General features: G+C 44.5%; 1 protein-coding gene across 1 annotated transcript in view; it reads right to left on the bottom strand.

Moving 5' to 3' along the window:
* The window catches only part of LOC137429455 (SCO-spondin), a 444,698-nt gene extending 437,339 nt beyond the window's left edge, over positions 1–7,359 (bottom strand). Inside the window, exon 1 of the mRNA XM_078781076.1 lies at positions 7,268–7,359. Coding sequence (XP_078637202.1) covers positions 7,268–7,359 — 92 coding nt within the window. The remainder of the gene's footprint in view (positions 1–7,267) is intronic.
* Between the last annotated feature and the right edge of the window lie 13,426 nt (positions 7,360–20,785).

Genomic DNA, 20,785 nt, shown 5'->3' with positions numbered 1-20,785 from the left:
CTCACACTGATCCACTTATATGGACACTTTGATATAAAGACTCACACTGATCCACTTATATGGACACTTTGGTATAAAGCCTCACACTGATCCACTTATATGGACACTTGGGTACAAAGACTCACACTGATCCACTTATATGGACACTTTGATATAAAGACACACTGATCCACTTATATGGACACTTTGGTATAAAGACTCACACTGATCCACTTATATGGACACTTTGGTACAAAGACTCACACTGAGCCACTTATATGGACACTTTGGTACAAAGACTCACACTGAGCCACTTATATGGACACTTTGGTATTAAGACTCACACTGATCCACTTATATGGACACTTTGGTACAAAGACTCACACTGAGCCACTTATATGGACACTTTGGTACAAAGACTCACACTGAGCCACTTATATGGACACTTTGGTACAAAGACTCACACTGATCCACTTATATGGACACTTTGGTACAAAGACTCACACTGAGCCACTTATATGGACACTTTGGTACAAAGACTCACACTGAGCCACTTATATGGACACTTTGGTATTAAGACTCACACTGATCCACTTATATGGACACTTTGGTACAAAGACTCACACTGAGCCACTTATATGGACACTTTGGTACAAAGACTCACACTGAGCCACTTATATGGACACTTTGGTACAAAGACTCACACTGAGCCACTTATATGGACACTTTGGTACAAAGACTCACACTGAGCCACTTATATGGACACTTTGGTATTAAAACTCACACTGATCCACTTACATGGACACTTTGGTACAAAGACTCACACTGATCCACTTATATGGACACTTTGGTATTAAAACTCACACTGATCCACTTACATGGACACTTTGATATAAAGACTCACACTGATCCACTTATATGGACACTTTGGTACAAAGACTCACACTGATCCACTTATATGGACACTTTGGTATTAAAACTCACACTGATCCACTTACATGGACACTTTGGTACAAAGACTCACACTGATCCACTTATATGGACACTTTGGTACAAAGACTCACACTGATCCACTTATATGGACACTTTGGTACAAAGACTCACACTGATCCATTTATATGGACACTTTGGTACAAAGACTCACACTGATCCACTTATATGGACACTTTGATATAAAGACTCACACTGATCCACTTATATGGACACTTTGGTACAAAGACTCACACTGATCCACTTATATGGACACTTTGGTATAAAGACTCACACTGATCCACTTATATGGACACTGATATAAAGACTCACACTGATCCACTTATATGGACACTTTGGTACAAAGACTCACATTGATCCACTTATATGGACACTTTGGTACAAAGACTCACACTGATCCACTTATATGGACACTTTGATATAAAGACTCACACTGATCCACTTATATGTACACTTTGATATAAAGACTCACACTGATCCACTTATATGGACACTTTGGTACAAAGACTCACACTGATCCACTTATATGGACACTTTGATATAAAGACTCACACTGATCCACTTATATGGACACTTTGGTACAAAGACTCACACTGATCCACTTACATGGACACTTTGGTACAAAGACTCACATTGATCCACTTATATGGACACTTTGGTACAAAGACTCACACTGATCCACTTATATGGACACTTTGATATAAAGACTCACACTGATCCACTTATATGTACACTTTGGTACAAAGACTCACACTGATCCACTTATATGGACACTTTGGTATAAAGACTCACACTGATCCACTTATATGGACACTTTGATATAAAGACTCACACTGATCCACTTACATGGACACTTTGGTACAAAGACTCACACTGATCCACTTATATGGACACTTTGGTATTAAGACTCACACTGATCCACTTATATGGACACTTTGGTATTAAGACTCACACTGATCCACTTATATGGACACTTTGGTATTAAGACTCACACTGATCCTCTTATATGGACACTTTGGTATAAAGACACACTGATCCACTTATATGGACACATTGGTATTAAGACTCACACTGATCCACTTATATGGACACTTTCGTATAAAGACTCACACTGATACACTTATATGGACACTTTGGTATAAAGACTCACACTGATCCACTTATATGGACACTTTGGTATGAAGACTCACACTGATCCACTTATATGGACACTTTGGTATTAAGACTCACACTGATCCTCTTATATGGACACTTTGGTATAAAGACTCACACTGATCCTCTTATATGGACACATTGGTATTAAGACTCACACTGATCCACTTATATGGACACTTGGGTACAAAGACTCACACTGATCCACTTATATGGACACTTTGGTATAAAGACTCACACTGATCCACTTATATGGACACTTTGGTATGAAGACTCACACTGATCCACTTATATGGACACTTTGGTATTAAGACTCACACTGATCCTCTTATATGGACACTTTGGTATAAAGACTCACACTGATCCTCTTATATGGACACATTGGTATTAAGACTCACACTGATCCACTTATATGGACACATTGGTATTAAGACTCACACTGATCCACTTATATGGACACTTTGGTATAAAGACTGACACTGATCCACTTATATGGACACTTTGGTATTAAGACTTTGGACCCACCTGTTCAACACTGCATTCAACATTTAACCCACAGCATCTAACCCCTGACTATCTCTTCTCCTTCTCCCTCCTTTGTGCTTTGAATATTTCCCTATTGATTCTTCTTTTTTTGCAATTGTTTTTATGTTTTGCTATGCATTATGTTTTGCACTCTGTCAAAGCGTCTTTGGGCTTCCTGAAAAGCGCTATATAACATAAATGCATTATTATTATTATTATTAAGACTCACACTGATCCACTTATATGGACACTTTGGTACAAAGACTTACACTGATCCACTTATATGGACACTTTGATATGAAGACTCACACTGATCCACTTATATGGACACTTTGGTATAAAGACTCACACTGATCCACTTATATGGACACTTTGATATGAAGACTCACACTGATCCACTTATATGGACACTTTGGTACAAAGACTTACACTGATCCACTTATATGGACACTGATATGAAGACTCACACTGATCCACTTATATGGACACTTTGGTACAAGGGCATTTCCTTTTGACAATACCGCGACCATATAATGCACATTCGTGTAATTTCATTATCATGGGTGCACCTTTATTACACCGTCGCTCATTATACCAAGCAAGAGTGAGCACGTTCGAAAAGAGAAACGACATCCAGGGTTTTGATTACAAAATGTCGTATGATACACTGATCGTTGAATGCCAAAACAACTGTGGCTGCATTAGAGAATGACGTCATAACACACGTTTGAACTGCATCAAGTTCGTTTCTTATTTTCCTCGTTTTCCATTCCTTCAATGTAATCTTCTATCTATAATTCCAGTAATCTCTGTGTGTATGTTTGTTTGTATGTTTGTATGTTTGTATGTTTGTCTGTGACCGCTGTTTCTCGACAACTACCGGTCCGATATACTTGAAACTTGCCAGGTATATTGCTGGGGACCCGAGGATGTGCCTTTTCAAGGTTTTAAATTAATCGCAGAAGTAGTTACCGAGCTATGTCCAAAAAACGATTCAACCAATCAGAGAGCAGCGAGCTATCACGTGTGCCGAACGTGGCGAACAGACTCTGCCTCGGATGGCACATTTGAGAGCGTATTCATTTATTTCCCGTCGGCAAACTATGTTGGCGCTATGTTGGCGTTAAACGATGTTTTAAAACTAATTAAAACTAATTTGCGATTCTTTCGCTTTCCTGCGATATGCGACCTTCCGGAGCTCCTGTGAGAGCGTGCGCCATTACGGATAGTACGGGTACGGGCATGCCATATGTTGGCGTTAAACTATGTTTTAAAACTAATTAAAACCATTTCATGTAAATAGAGGGGGGTGGGGGGGATTGTCACTGTACTCGCAAGCCGTTCGCCGTTCGCTTTGGCGTTGCGAATGGACCAAAACATTTCATGGACCAAACCATTTCATGTAAAGCGTTCGCCGTTCGCTTTGGCGTTGCGAATGAACCAAAACATTTCATGGACCAAACCATTTCATGTAAATAGAGGGGGGGGATATAATTTTAGATATATATATAGTACGGGCATGCCCTAGTATATATATAACCCTAGCCTACCTACCCTACCCTCGGGTCCTACTAGGGTAGGACTAGGGTAGGCTAGGGTAGGCTAGGGTAGGCTAGGGTAGGCTACCTACCCTACCCTAGGCTAACCCTACCCTAGGGCCCTAGTTATATATATATATATATAATATATATATAAATATATATATATATATAATATATATAATATATATATAATATATATATATATATATAATGTAATATATATATACAATGTAATATATATATATAATATATATATATATATATATATATATATATATATATATATATATATATATATATATATATATATATATATATATATAATACATAATATATATATAATGTAAGGTGGGATAACCATTTCATGTAAATAGAGGGGGGGGATATAATTTTAGATATATATATAGTACGGGCATGCCCTAGTATATATAATATAAAGACCGCAGTTGATTTTGAACCGTTGGGAAAACATCATGAACTAAGGTCTAGTGCTGAAGCCTGAGATTTCGTTTGGTCGCCCTGCTGTTGGCAGTAGTCGTGGTCCACCAAAATTAAATAACCACCTTCAGATAGCAGGTTTCCTTCCAGCGTTAGCCACTAACTATATAAGTATCCTCATTTTCTTAATCCAAAAACGTATGACATTTATGGGAGGAATCCACTGATCCCAGAAGACTTCGCTTATTCTTTGAAATACTCCTGAAAAAGGAGAGATATCACAGAAGCGTAATTTAATATACAACCCAAACAAAGTCATGAACTCACGCACTTAGCTGTCCCATAGGACATACCCAGGAGCAATGACTTTTGGTAGGGACATCAATCCCAAGTGAAGAAAGAACGGTAGAAAGTTGAAGCTCCTGGTGGAACGGGATCGCTCCGCGAGCTCACGGAACATCTCGGCTGCTTGTCGTCCTCTGGGATCGGTGCTGGAGGAGTCACATTGAGGAGGTGAGGCAACGAGATGAGTTCAGTGGGACCCAGGGTCCTCTATATATTGAAGTTTCACTCCAAATGCTCCTTCTTTACAATTGGCTTCGCTCGGGGCGAGGCGTGAGACGACCCCATTGAGTTAATCCGAGAAAAGAGAAGAGGAACAAAGAGCTGATAAAATGAAAAAGTTCAGCTAAAGGATAACTGGCTTTGAGGGTGTGCACTTTGTTGGAGGGTCACTGCACACCCGAGGGTAACGAGTGCAGATCCATTTAACTCGTATTAAACGTGTGACTAAGGAGGATTATTCAGGTGGAGCTTGTTTTGAGGAACAAACCCTTCTGCTCAGCAACACAGACATAAACTGGCAACGTGAGGACTATCATGGAGATGCGTCCGGGTTTCCGGGTGGGAATTACTCACATATCAGCAGCTCCGGACACAGTCACAACAATCAGCAGCTAATCCCAAGGAATGAACTTTCCAAGGGTAGAGGCACCCAATGGCCTACTATTTACTACTTGACGTTCAGCATTGAAAATGATAAGAGCACTGACAATCCCCATATAAATTGTCATCCACCTGGAGGCTGAAATTCCTGTATTCCACCTGTATTCCCACTGGGTGTGGTGAGAAAGGCGACACCTTTTGTTGTGGCATCGCTGGTACTCCAGAGTACCCCGGGAAGAGAGGCATTACCCCTGAGCTCAGTGGCTGTTTGTCTCGTCTAACAGTCCTGTGTTATGTCTCGTGTATTTGTCTGTATGTCCATGTGTGTGAGATGTGTATGTGGCAGCTCCACTACGAGCCTTAGATCCTGAAAAAAAATGCAGGTGAAACAGTCGGCGCACATCGAAGGACCACCTGCTCGGGCATCTGCTGTTGGTACTGCACCACGACGGTATTATATAGTTCAGACAAACATAATAGAAGGTCGAAGGCAAAGAAACACCATCCAACCAAACCGTGCACAATGACATAGTCAGAAGGGGAAACAACAGTTTATAAAGGTGGCATAACATTAGCTTTAAAGGTGATGAGATTAGTACTTTTATTTTAGATATGTACACACACACACACACACACACACACACACACACACATCCACACACACACAAACACACACACAAACACACACATCCACACACAAACACACACATCCACACACACACACACACACACACAAACACACACACATCCACACACACACACACACACACACACACAAACACACACACAAACACACACACAAACACACACACACACATCCACACACACACACACACACACACACACACACACACACGCACACATCCACACACACACACACACACACGCACACATCCACACACACACACACACACACACACACACACACACACACACACATCCACACACACACACACACACACAAACACACACACAAACACACACATCCACACACACATCCACACACACACACACACGCACACATCCACACACACGCACACATCCACACACACACGCACACATCCACACACACACACACACACACACACGCACACATCCACACACACGCACACATCCACACACATCTGTTTTTTTTAATTTCTGTTCCTTACAATTCTGTCTCTCTCTTATTCACACACACACACACACACACACACACACACACACACACACACACACACACACACACACACACACACACACACACACACACACACACACACACACACACACCGATATATATATACACACACAAAGGTGGAGATTGTAAGACCTGGGAGGGCTCCGTTCCACCTTCTGAAACCTGCAAATAGAGATAACAACCAAGAAAACAACGTTATCATGCATGGCAAGGTCATTGTATCACATCACAACTGTCTTACTACTTTAGGAGTCAATCCTTTCTTTATTCCAACCACGACCAAACCAACCCGCTCGTCACTTCCGGATACACCTGGTACCAGAAAACCCTGGATCAACCAGAGTTCAAGCCTATTTACCGGTATATGTTTGTTCCTTTCTTCCGTGTAACTTCTGCTTTATCAGGGTGAAGATTACCACACTGCGGTTGCGCGCAGGTGTGGAACAGTGTCGATGCAGACAAACTGTGCAAAAAATATATATGTGTGAGTAAAAATAAAGGACAGGTGTGATCTTACCTGGCGAGGCCCTGCAACGTGATTTTGATGGTGTGGAGGGAGGATGAAGTGGCAGGGTCCTTTCCCAGGTGGTTCCATTTGGTATGAGGCATATACCTGAGTACTTCAACTAGGTATCATGAAGTGGGATCCATGTCCTCTGGTGCGTGCGTATGCATCAGTGAGGTATGCACTCCACCTGATGTCCATAAAGGCGTAGCGAATGTGGTACTTTTAGGCAAAACAACTTTGCGGAATAAATTAGTGGAGAAAAAAAATTAATGAAGACGTCATAGGTCACGTGGATGAGCTTGAGCTTGTTGGTCATGTGGATCACCTGTTGCTCATGAAGATGGGTGAAACTCCTTCAAACACTTCCTCTCCCACTCCTGTAACATGTCAACATCCATCAAGAGACTAGTTCAGTCCTGGGCAGGTGTAATACGCTAGTCGAGGACAAAGTCGACTGCAAAGAGACATAGGCTGGAGCTTGAGATGCTACCTGGTAGATCATGAGGTAAACGAATACAGACTTCATTTTCACTTGATAACCAATACAGACAAATCTGTCAGCGAGAAAAGGCAGACACGAAATACTTCATACGGATCCAACATAAGGAGACAAAGCATGAAGAGGGCGAAGGGTGCAAGACCAGAATGTAGGCAGAAGAATGAGAGACCACCCACCTGTTGGCAATGGCAAAGTGATAGGCCCATAGACTCAGCAACATCGCGAGAGATTCCAATGATCTTGAAGACCTTGGATTCCACAGCGTCAAGCTGAGCAAGGAGTAATGCAGGGGATCCATCCCAGAGGGGAGAGCAGTACTCCATCAATATGCGGATTAAAGCCTTGAAGGTGGATCGGAGCTCAGGTGTGCCAAGGAAGCACTTTGCACGATGGAGGATGCCCAGTCTGGCTTTGGAGGCCAACTTTGAATGTGCGTATTTCATTTATCATTTATTTGGGGGACCCAATGGTTAGTGTTTCTTAATCCCTCTTCAGAACAAAATATTATCCAGTACTGTACAATGTTACTGAGAGGTAGCTTAGGGATGTGGATGGGAGAATTGCATTACCTGTGTAGTGATCCTGGTCTTAGTGATAAACTCTCATCAAAAGAAGAATGTGCTGTTTGTGTTTGTTCATTCCTCACCCGATAACCCTCTTCACCCCTAAAAAATAATAAATAAATAAAACAAGAAATATGTTGTGCGTCGCACGATACTTGCGAAATCCCTAAAATAAGTCGTTGACCTTTGGCTTATGTTGACCTTTTGGCCTATGTTGACCTCAAAAACTAATTGGTGGTTAGTTTTTCTTTCCTCTTTTTCTTTTCTTTCCTCTTTTCTCTTTCCTTTCTCTTTCCTTTCTTTCCTTTTCTCTTTCTCTTTTCTCTTTCCTCTTTCCTCTTTTCTTTCCTTTTTTTTCTTTAGTATTCCTCTTTTCTCCCGCCTCTGGAACAAACTCCCACACTCCCTTCAATCCCACTCCTCCCTCCAGGTCTTTAAAACAGATGTTCACCACCATCTCTTATCTTCCCCCATCCAAAACTTTTATCTTTTCTACCCCCGGTAATTCACCCCAGATCCACCTTGTTTGAAATTCCAACTTCTTTCCTGGAAGTCTCGGCAGTGTCCATATGTTTTATACCTCTCCCACTCCCCCCCTTCCCATGCCTCCCCCCCCCAAAGCCCTCTCCCTCCCACAGATCTCTCGATGTCCCTGCTCTCAGATGTTGTGTTTGTGTTCCTCCCCCTCTCTCCCCATCTTGTCTACCGCTCCCCATGTTATATGTTTTATGTGTCGGTTTGTCTTTCTGTGTGATTAATGTTCGCTCTTTCACGAGCCTCGATCTTGTATACAAAAAAAAATAAAAAATAAAATTAAGTGGCCAGATATGCAAATTCTCTTCAAATTTCAAGTCTTGTTTTATTTGAAAATTGAGGATTTTAGAAATTTGACAAAGTTGTTGACCTTTGGCCTATGTTGACCCTTTGGCCTATGTTGACCTCAAAAACTAGTTGGTTGTTAAATTAAGCGGCCGGATATGCAAATTATCTTCAAATTTCAAGTAAATCGCTTGAAAATTGAGAATTTTAGAAATTCGACAAAGTTGTTGACCTTTGGCCTATGTTGACCTTTTGGCCTATTTTGACCTCAAAAGCTACTTGGTGGTTGAATTAAGTGGCCAGATATGCAAAATCTCTTCAAATTTCAAGTCTTGTTTGAAAATTGAGGATTTTAGAAATTTGACAAAGTTGTTGACCTTTGGCCTATGTTGACCTTTTGGCCCATGTTGACCTCAAAAACTAATTGGTGGTTGAATTAATTGGCTGGATATGCAAATTCTCTTCAAATTTCAAGTCTTGTTTGAAAATTAAGGATTTTAGAAATTTGACAAAGTTGTTGACCTTTGGACTATGTTGACCTCAAAAACTAATTGCTGGTTGAATTAAGTGGTCGGATATGCAAATTCTCTTCAAATTTAAGGTCAATCACTTGAAAATTAAGGATTTTAGAAATTCGACAAAGTTGTTGACCTTTGGCCTATGTTGACCTTTTGGCCTATGTTGACCTCAAAAACGAATTTGTGGTTGAATTAAGTGGTTGGATATGCAAATTCTCTTAACATTTCAAGTTAATCACTTCAAAATTGAGGATTTTAGAAATTTGACAATTTTGTTGACCTTTGGCCTATGTTGACCTTTTGGCCTATGTTGACCTCAAAAACGAATTGGTGGTTGAATTAAGTGGTCGGATATTCAAATTCTCTTCAAATTTCAAGTCTTGTTTGAAAAGTGAGGATTTTAGAAATTTGACAAAGTTGTTGACCTTTGGCCTATGTTGACCTTTTGACCTCAAATTCAAGAGACTAGGCCTTTACCTTATGACCAACTCTATCATTTGGTGAGGTTTCGAAAAGATCGGTTTAAAATTGTGAGCAGCAGGCGATTGACACACACACACACACACACACACACACACACACACACACACACACACACACACACACACACACACACACACACACACACACACACACACACACACACACACACACACACACACAGACAGACAGAATGGAATTGAGGATTTGGAATTGTACAAGACCAACCAATATACAGTGATGCTCGGGTGATTCGTCCATTGTTTTCCTCCCTCCTCATATTCCCCCATCCCAGTGAAATTAAGCAAGAAAAAGAGGTTTAATTGAACTTATGAAGTAGATAAAGCAAAGGCGTGGTGGGCCAAGTACCCTCGTCCTGTGTCCAAGTTCCTCATATTTCATTGGAATGTTCCTTCAATGGAATATCATCTCTCATATCCACACCACCATATTTTATATTATTGATCTAAATCTAAAGCTTTGGACCATAAACCACGTGACTTCAAGACAGTCGGTGAACATCAGTGTGATTGATCATACCTTACAAGGAGATTGTTAGACAGTGGACAAATCAACAGTCTATGGACATGAAGCCCCCATCATGAACCCGAGTTCAGAGAGGGAATGCCAATCAGGTAAACTGGAAAAACAGGAAGAACCTTTGAAGATAATTAACAACAGCATTGTTCTTACATCTCAATCTGGATTATTTTACCATAAACTTGCAGCCAAAATATTTAAAATATCAATTCCCACAAGCGATTCAACACGAGGAGAGTTTGTATAATTATATAATTGCTTTGTTGGGCTGGCAGGATAACCCGAGGGGTATGCACACTCGCCTTGTCTAGCCTGGGGTTGAATCCAGGCCCAGCTCTAAACTGCCAAACTCTAAACTATATGGACACTTTGGTACAAAGACTCACACTGATCCACTTACATGGACACTTTGGTACAAAGACTCACACTGATCCACTTATATGGACACTTTGGTACAACGACTCACACTGATCCACTTATATGGACACTTTGGTACAAAGACTCACACTGATCCACATATATGGACACTTTGGTACAAAGACTCACACTGATCCACTTACATGGACACTTTGGTACAAAGACTCACACTGATCCACTTATATGGACACTTTGATATAAAGACTCACACTGATCCACTTATATGGACACTTTGGTACAAAGACTCACACTGATCCACTTATATGGACACTTTGGTATTAAGACTCACACTGATCCACTTATATGGACACTTTGGTATTAAGACTCACACTGATCCACTTATATGGACACTTTGGTATTAAGACTCACACTGATCCACTTATATGGACACTTTGGTATGAAGACTCACACTGATCCACTTATATGGACACTTTGGTATAAAGACTCACACTGATCCACTTATATGGACACTTTGGTATAAAGACTCACACTGATCCACTTATATGGACACTTTGGTATGAAGACTCACACTGATCCACTTATATGGACACTTTGGTACAAAGACTCACACTGATCCACTTATATGGACACTTTGGTACAAAGACTCACACTGATCCACTTATATGGACACTTTGGTACAAAGACTCACACTGATCCACTTATATGGACACTTTGGTACAAAGACTCACACTGATCCACTTATATGGACACTTTGGTATAAAGACTCACACTGATCCACTTATACGGACACTTTGTTATAAAGACTCACACTGATCCACTTATATGGACACCTTGGTATATGGACAGTTATATGGACACTCACACTGATCCACTCACCTTGGTATATGGTCACTTGGTCACTCACACTCACCTTGGTATATGGACACTTATATGGACAATCACACTGATCCACTTATATGGCGCTTTGGTATAAAGACTCACACTGATCCACTTATATGGACACTTTGGTACAAAGACTCACACTGATCCACTTATATGGACACTTTGGTATAAAGACTCACACTGATCCACTTATATGGACACTTTGGTACAAAGACTCACACTGATCCACTTACATGGACACTTTGGTACAAAGACTCACACTGATCCACTTATATGGACACTTTGGTACAAAGTCTCACACTGATCCACATATATGGACACTTTGGTACAACGACTCACACTGATCCACTTATATGGACACTTTGGTACAAAGACTCACACTGATCCACATATATGGACACTTTGGTACAAAGACTCACACTGATCCACTTACATGGACACTTTGGTACAAAGACTCACACTGATCCACTTATATGGACACTTTGATATAAAGACTCACACTGATCCACTTATATGGACACTTTGGTACAAAGACTCACACTGATCCACTTATATGGACACTTTGGTATTAAGACTCACACTGATCCACTTATATGGACACTTTGGTATTAAGACTCACACTGATCCACTTATATGGACACTTTGGTATTAAGACTCACACTGATCCACTTATATGGACACTTTGGTATTAAGACTCACACTGATCCACATATATGGACACATTGGTATTAAGACTCACACTGATCCACTTACATGGACACTTTGATACAAAGACTCACACTGATCCTCTTATATGGACACTTTGGTATAAAGACTCACACTGATCCACTTATATGGACACATTGGTATTAAGACTCACACTGATCCACTTACATGGACACTTTGATACAAAGACTCACACTGATCCTCTTATATGGACACTTTGGTATAAAGACTCACACTGATCCACTTATATGGACACTTTGGTATAAAGACTCACACTGATCCTCTTATATGGACACTTTGGTATAAAGACTCACACTGATCCACTTATATGGACACTTTGGTACAAGGGCATTTCCTTTTGACAATACCGCGACCATATAATGCACATTCGTGTAATTTCATTATCATGGGTGCACCTTTATTACACCGTCGCTCATTATACCAAGCAAGAGTGAGCACGTTCGAAAAGAGAAACGACATCCAGGGTTTTGATTACAAAATGTCGTATGATACACCGATCGTTGAATGCCAAAACAACTGTGGCTGCATTAGAGAATGACGTCATAACACACGTTTGAACTGCATCAAGTTCGTTTCTTATTTTCCTCGTTTTCCATTCCTTCAATGTAATATATATATATATAATATAAAGACCGCAGTTGATTTTGAACCGTTGGGAAAACATCATGAACTGAGGTCTAGTGCTGAAGCCTGAGATTTCGTTTGGTCGCCCTGCTGTTGGCAGTAGTCGTGGTCCACCAAAATTAAATAACCACCTTCTGATAGCAGGTTTCCTTCCAGCGTTAGCCACTAACTATATAAGTATCCTCATTTTCTTAATCCAAAAACGTATGACATTTATGGGAGGAATCCACTGATCCCAGAAGACTTCGCTTATTCTTTGAAATACTCCTGAAAAAGGAGAGATATCACAGAAGCGTAATTTAATATACAACCCAAACAAAGTCATGAACTCACGCACTTAGCTGTCCCATAGGACATACCCAGGAGCAATGACTTTTGGTAGGGACATCAATCCCAAGTGAAGAAAGAACGGTAGAAAGTTGAAGCTCCTGGTGGAACGGGATCGCTCCGCGAGCTCACGGAACATCTCGGCTGCTTGTCGTCCTCTGGGATCGGTGCTGGAGGAGTCACATTGAGGAGGTGAGGCAACGAGATGAGTTCAGTGGGACCCAGGGTCCTCTATATATTGAAGTTTCACTCCAAATGCTCCTTCTTTACAATTGGCTTCGCTCGGGGCGAGGCGTGAGACGACCCTATTGAGTTAATCCGAGAAAAGAGAAGAGGAACAAAGAGCTGATAAAATGAAAAAGTTCAGCTAAAGGATAACTGGCTTTGAGGGTGTGCACTTTGTTGGAGGGTCACTGCACACCCGAGGGTAACGAGTGCAGATCCATTTAACTCGTATTAAACGTGTGACTAATGAGGATTATTCAGGTGGAGCTTGTTTTGAGGAACAAACCCTTCTGCTCAGCAACACAGACATAAACTGGCAACGTGAGGACTATCATGGAGATGCGTCCGGGTTTCCAGGTGGGAATTACTCACATATCAGCAGCTCCGGACACAGTCACAACAATCAGCAGCTAATCCCAAGGAATGAACTTTCCAAGGGTAGAGGCACCCAATGGCCTACTATATACTACTTGACGTTCAGCATTGAAAATGATAAGAGCACTGACAATCCCCATATAAATTGTCATCCACCTGGAGGCTGAAATTCCTGTATTCCACCTGTATTCCCACTGGGTGTGGTGAGAAAGGCGACACCTTTTGTTGTGGCATCGCTGGTACTCCAGAGTACCCCGGGAAGAGAGGCATTACCCCTGAGCTCAGTTGCCTGTTTTTCTCGTCTAACAGTCCTGTGTTATGTCTCGTGTATTTGTCTGTATGTCCATGTGTGTGAGATGTGTATGTGGCAGCTCCACTACGAGCCTTAGATCCTGAAAAAAAATGCAGGTGAAACAGTCGGCGCACATCGAAGGACCACCTGCTCGGGCATCTGCTGTTGGTACTGCACCACGACGGTATTATATAGTTCAGACAAACATAATAGAAGGTCGAAGGCAAAGAAACACCATCCAACCAAACCGTGCACAATGACATAGTCAGAAGGGGAAACAACAGTTTATAAAGGTGGCATAACATGAGCTTTAAATGTGATGAGATTAGTACTTTTATTTTAGATATGTACACACACACACACACACACACACACACACACACACACACACACACACACACACACACACACATCCACACACACACACACACACACACACACACACACACATCCACACACACACACACACACACAAACACACACACACACACACACACACATCCACACACACACACACACACACACACACACACACACACACACACACACACACACACACACACATCTGTTTTTTTATATTTCTGTTCCTTACAATTCTGTCTCTCTCTTATTCACACACACACACACACACACACATCCACACACACAAACACACACACACACACACACATCCACACACACACACACACATCCACACACACACACACACACACACACACACACACACACACACACACACACATCCACACACACAAACACACACACACACACACACATCCACACACACACACACACATCCACACACACACACACACACACACACACACACACACACACACACACACACACACACACACACACACACACATCCACACACATCTGTTTTTTTATATTTCTGTTCCTTACAATTCTGTCTCTCTCTTATTCACACACACACACACACACACACAAACACACACATCCACACACACAAACACACACACACACATCCACACACACACACACACACACACACACACACACATCCACACACATCTGTTTTTTTTAATTTCTGTTCCTTACAATTCTGTCTCTCTCTTATTCACACACACACACACACACACACACACACACACACACACACACACACACACACACACACACACACACACACACACAGTGTTTTATATATATATCGATATATATATTGTTGCGAATATGGAATTTGGCCTCCATATCCGCTTGTAAATATTCCCCTATTTCTCCAATACTCCCCAACTTTCCCCAATCCCCCATTCCCTAGTCCCATTGCATGTAAATAACACTCAGTAGAGCCGACCTCCCCTTATTCCCCCATTAAATGTCGTGCCCAGGTCCACCGCACCACACGTAGACCACTTTCGGACATCTTCCTAGTTATTCTTAATCTATGTCAGTTAAGGACTCGTTTCCATTAATTCTGACTCTTCGTTGCACCAGAATGTGATTATATGGCATCAGTAGTGAGTTTAGGACCTTTCCCATACCTCCTTCCATCTTCTTCCCCAACAATTACAACAACAACAGAGGAGATGGCGGCGGCGCGGGGGAGGATGCGTCCTCACACCGGCTCGATTAGCGCCATTGACCACGCGCTCCACGGGGTTACCACGGAGGGGCTGGCTGTCAGCTCCTCCTCAAGGGCGGAGCCTGGTAACCCCCCGCACCCAATCAGAAGGGCAGACCGATTCCATCTGGGGCGGCGCTAACGAGCCGAGGGCGTGTTACTCCCCGCCGGATATACGCGGCCCCGCGCCGGATGTGACGTGAGATGCGCCCCCAGCTGGAGAAAGAACGTTGCCTGCGATCGCTGAAAGGAAGAGAACCCGCCTGTGAAAGAACGTTACCTCCGAGCGCTGTGACCTCCCCGTATCTTTGGACCGGACTGTACCCTGCTTTGAGCCAAGAGTGCACCTTGAGCCATCGCTATCTGCCTTTCCTAGCCATCAAACCCCGTGTGAGTCAGCCGTTGTCCCGTTTACCTGTCGTCTGTCCGGGGTTAATATAAGATTGTGTCTAAGTGCTTGTCTTTCTATGTTGTACCTCTCGTCCCTGTAATCTGACCTTCCGCACGAATATAATCTCCTCCGGAGGTCTTGAGAACCGTATCCCTGGTGTCTGTCATTATAATTCAGCCGTGTGTCTTCTTTTTCCTTATTGAGCCAGCGTGGCGCGGCTTCGTCAACGTTCGAGTACAATCGGGTAATTTGTGCGGACACGACGGCCATTCCGCCCGGCCCACCTTAACATCAAAGTCGTGTCTGTAACAATTGGTGTCGAGGAGTGAGATTCGGACCCGGGACTAAATTAGTTAGGCCCAAATTTTGGGAGGGAAAATCGAGCCGGAGCGCGTACGGCGCTCGACCAAATCGATCCGGAGCGCGGTCCCGCGGTTACTGCGCTCGACGAAATTATAACAGCAAAATTTGGATTGGTGTTACGAAACTCGAATTTTGAAAGTCGCGCTATGGCGGATCAAGACGGCTGGGGTCCGGTAGGGGAGAGTGAAGCAGGGTCGGTCCAGGACCAAATTGAGGGACGCGAGGAGAGCGAAGCAGTGAGGGCGGCAGGGTCGCAAAATAGCGTTGTCACGCACGAGGTGGCCACGGCGTCCACGCCCGCGGCAGCGCCCCTGGTGGATTCGAACCTTTTCCTCCTGCAAATGAGGGCCCTTATGGAACAAATGGTGGGAATGAGGGCTGATAGTGAGCGGTTGGGAAACCAACTGGGGGTAATGAGGGACGAAGCGAGGGCTCGGAGTGAGCAATTGGGGGTAATGAGGGACGAAGCGAGGGGTACTGGTGAGAAGGTAGACAAAAATTTTGAGGGGTTAGACAACGGGATAAAAGAGGTGAGAAATGGGTTAATGGGGGTAGAAAATAGAATGGCTGCCCAGGAGAATCAAATAGAGGGAGTGAAAAATGGGTTAGAGGGGTTAGAAAACAGGATGGAAGGCAAATTGAGGGACATGAGGGACCAAGCGGAAAGGGAAGTTAAACAAATGGAGCAGCAGATAGAGGGGGTCAGAATGGGGGTAGAAACCAAACTGGATGCTCACAGGGAGGAAATGGAGCAGATGAGGGTGGCATCTGGGCAGGAGATGCAAGTGATGGGAGAGGAGATCAGAAGAGGAGTGAGTGAGGAGGTCGGAGGAGTGCGCGAGGAGGTGAGGCACTGTGAGGAGCACATGGAAAAGGAGGTGAGAAAGGGGACTGTAAAGTTACAAGGGGGCATAGAGGACCTGACGCAGGAGGTGGAGCAGCTGACGGTGGGACAGACGGAGTTAGTGGAGCAGGTTCAAAGGAACACTGCGGTATTAGGAGGTTTAAAGGCGACACAAAAAGAAATTAAAAACGACTTGATAGCGACACAGAGGCAATGTCAGATGGTACGTGAGGGACTGACAACGAGGTTGGACGAGGTGGTAGAGGTAATGGAGACGAAGGACCGGCAGGTGAGGACGCACATGGAAACGGTCAAGGTAGCCTTGGAGGACGAGCTTGAGGAGACGTACCGGGGAATAAAAGAGGTGAGGCACAAATTAGAAGAAGTGGAAGAAGGGGTGAGCGAAATTAAGAAGCGACGGAGAGGGGATAACAAGGAGATAAAAGAGGAGATAAAAGAATTGGTCCAAAGTCTGTGTTTGGATCGTGATGTGCTCATTAACCGGATGAGGGATTCGCAGGTGATGGAGGAGAAGCGAAGAGGAAGAGGACCCGGTGTAAGTGGTGACCAATATGGTCGTGCGTATGAAGCGCCAGGGGATTTAATAAGCTTGGGGGTCGAGATAGACCCGGGTGTTCGTGAGAGGCCGTTGGTGAAGTGTGCGACAGGTCTGGTGTGCGAAAGAGGAGGTGTGCAAGAAAGTCCGACTCTGGGGTGTGTGAGGAAAAAGTGCGTGCCAAGGAGTGAGTGTGCTGGCGAGAGTGAGTCGGTCGTAGCGCGTGTGCGAGGGAGCACGTGGAAGCGCGGGGTGGTGAGTGTTACAGAGGGTGTGACGGGAGAGTGTGCGCGAGAAAGGTGTGCGCGAGAAAGGTGTGTGACGGACAGGTGCATGAGGAAAGAGTGCGCTGTCAGAAGTAAGGAAGAGTGTCCACCTGTGGTGAGTGTTACAGAGGGTGTAACGGGAGAGTGTGCGCGAGAAAGGTGTGTGACGGACAGGTGCATGAGGAAAGAGTGCGCTGTCAGAAGTAAGGAAGAGTGTCCACCTGTGGTGAGTGTTACAGAGGGTGTAACGGGAGAGTGTGCGCGAGAAAGGTGTGTGACGGACAGGTGCATGGGGAAAGAGTGTGCTGTCAAGAGTAAGGGTGAGTGCGTTGTCACGAGTGGAGGTGAAAGTAGTGAGAGTGACATGGAGCGTGAGTTAGTTGTGACAGGTGAGCGAGGATGTACACCTGGGATGGAAGGATGCACACCTGGAATGGTAGAGCGTGAGTGGGAATGCACGCTGGAGTTGGTGGTGAGGCACGTGGTTGGGTGTGCGAATGAGAGCACACCTGTGATTGTCACAGAGGAGGTGACCGAGGAGGGGGCGCGAAGAGGTGTATTGGTGAGGTGTGCGAGCGACGAATGTGTGCCAAAGTGTTCGGTGGTCAGGTGTGTGACCAAGGCTGTGAGTGGAATGAGTGTACCTGGGTGTGTAAGGAAAGGTACGAGGAGCATGGGCACGGCTGGATGTGTGAGCAAGGAACGGGCTGCGGGGTGTAAGCGTCCAGGTGAAGCATCGACGTTACACAGGTTAGAGGTTAGGTCGACTTTTAGCCGAAGCGGGCCCTCGGTGCGTGCCGGGCTTCGCGTGCCGGGCTTCGCGTGCCGCGAGAACCAGCGGGGATCCGAGCCACGGCGGGTTCAAAAGGACCGCCGTGCGCGATCCGTGCTGGGCCTCGCTTTGAACGTCCGTGCTCCACTAGGCGGAGCGGGCGGCCCGATAGAAAGAGTCGTCATGGCGACCACTTTTTGTTGAGGAATTCCGGCAGGTCGAGATCGGGACATTGGATGGCTCCGTGCCGAGAAGGTGCGTGGGATCTCGGGCCGGGTAAACCTCCTTCCCTGCACCGAAGGCAGGATGCAGCCAGCCACTGGCACAGAACAACCAGCATCCATTGCTTGGCTTTACGAAGCCGGGCTTTGGACAGGGATTGGCGCACCGAGAGGTATTAGTGAGTCGACTGGGTGATGAGGTTAGTGTTTTGGACCCAAAATTAGAGAAAAACAAAATTTGATGATTGGCAAAGGATTGGCAGTAGTGATTGGCAGATGATGGGTAGCGATTGGCAAATTTTTAATTTGTTGAAATTTGATGTGCAAAATTGGTAGTGAGAGACCCCCGATGTGGTGGGATGGCAAATCCACCATCCTTCCCATGGGGGGGCAAAGGAGCAATAGCTTATGGGGTGTATGGCAGTGAAAACTAGCCCGGGTGGGTTAGGATATTGTGTGTAGGGATCTAGAGAAGATGACCTTAGGTAACGTTAAGGTTAGTTAGTGACTGATACCTGTAGTGGGGACGCAGGTAGATTAGTGTGGATGATAATGACGTGGGAGCGCAATAGTTTAAAGGGACGACTGGGAAGCGCAAGTTTCAGAAGGGAGTAGTTAGCTGAGATGATGCCGTGTGTGTGAGGATGGAACAGGTGTGATTGCACAGGTGTGCAACTGGACAGGTGTGTGGAGCAGTGTGTGAGTAATGAGTGTTGTGGATCAGCGCGAATGCGCTTGGGGAGAGAAGGGTGCAGGTGGCACCAGGTGTGAGAGCACAGGTGTGCAGGTACAGGTGTGTGGAGAGAGTTGGAGTAAGTGGTACGGAGTGGTGTGCATGGTGCGAAGGTGTGAATGGGGGAAGAGTGGACCCCCATCACGAGTACCCGGGGCGGGTAGTGTAAGTGTTAGGTAGAGGCTACAGGTAAATTGTGGTTGGATATTGGCATCTGTGGTGCGGTTGCAGAATGGTGTTGTGAATGGGTGCATTAGTGTTGTGGAAATGGCTGGGCGTGTAGCCTGTTAGTGTGTGTAGTTGGTTGGGCACTCCACCACTGTGAGGATGTCGGCCAGGTGAGGCCGCAGGTGGGCTCTGGGAGCCGGTAGAGTTGTGGATGGGGCCCGAGGATCCGGAGGACGGACCCGGGTAGCCCAGTGCCAGAGAGGGCACCGAGTGGGGAGAGTGCCAGAGGGCCTTCCCCAGGTAGTTAGGTTAGGGCAAGGAGCAGGTAAGCTCGGAGGCAACTGCAGTGGTGGAGGTGTGCAGGTGGGTAGACCCACTGG

The sequence above is a fragment of the Myxine glutinosa genome, chromosome 6, assembly GCF_964187855.1.
Source record: "Myxine glutinosa chromosome 6, kmMyxGlut1.1, whole genome shotgun sequence".
NCBI classification, from domain to species: Eukaryota; Metazoa; Chordata; class Myxini; order Myxiniformes; family Myxinidae; genus Myxine; species Myxine glutinosa.
This window is presented reverse-complemented; position numbering and strand designations above follow the sequence as displayed.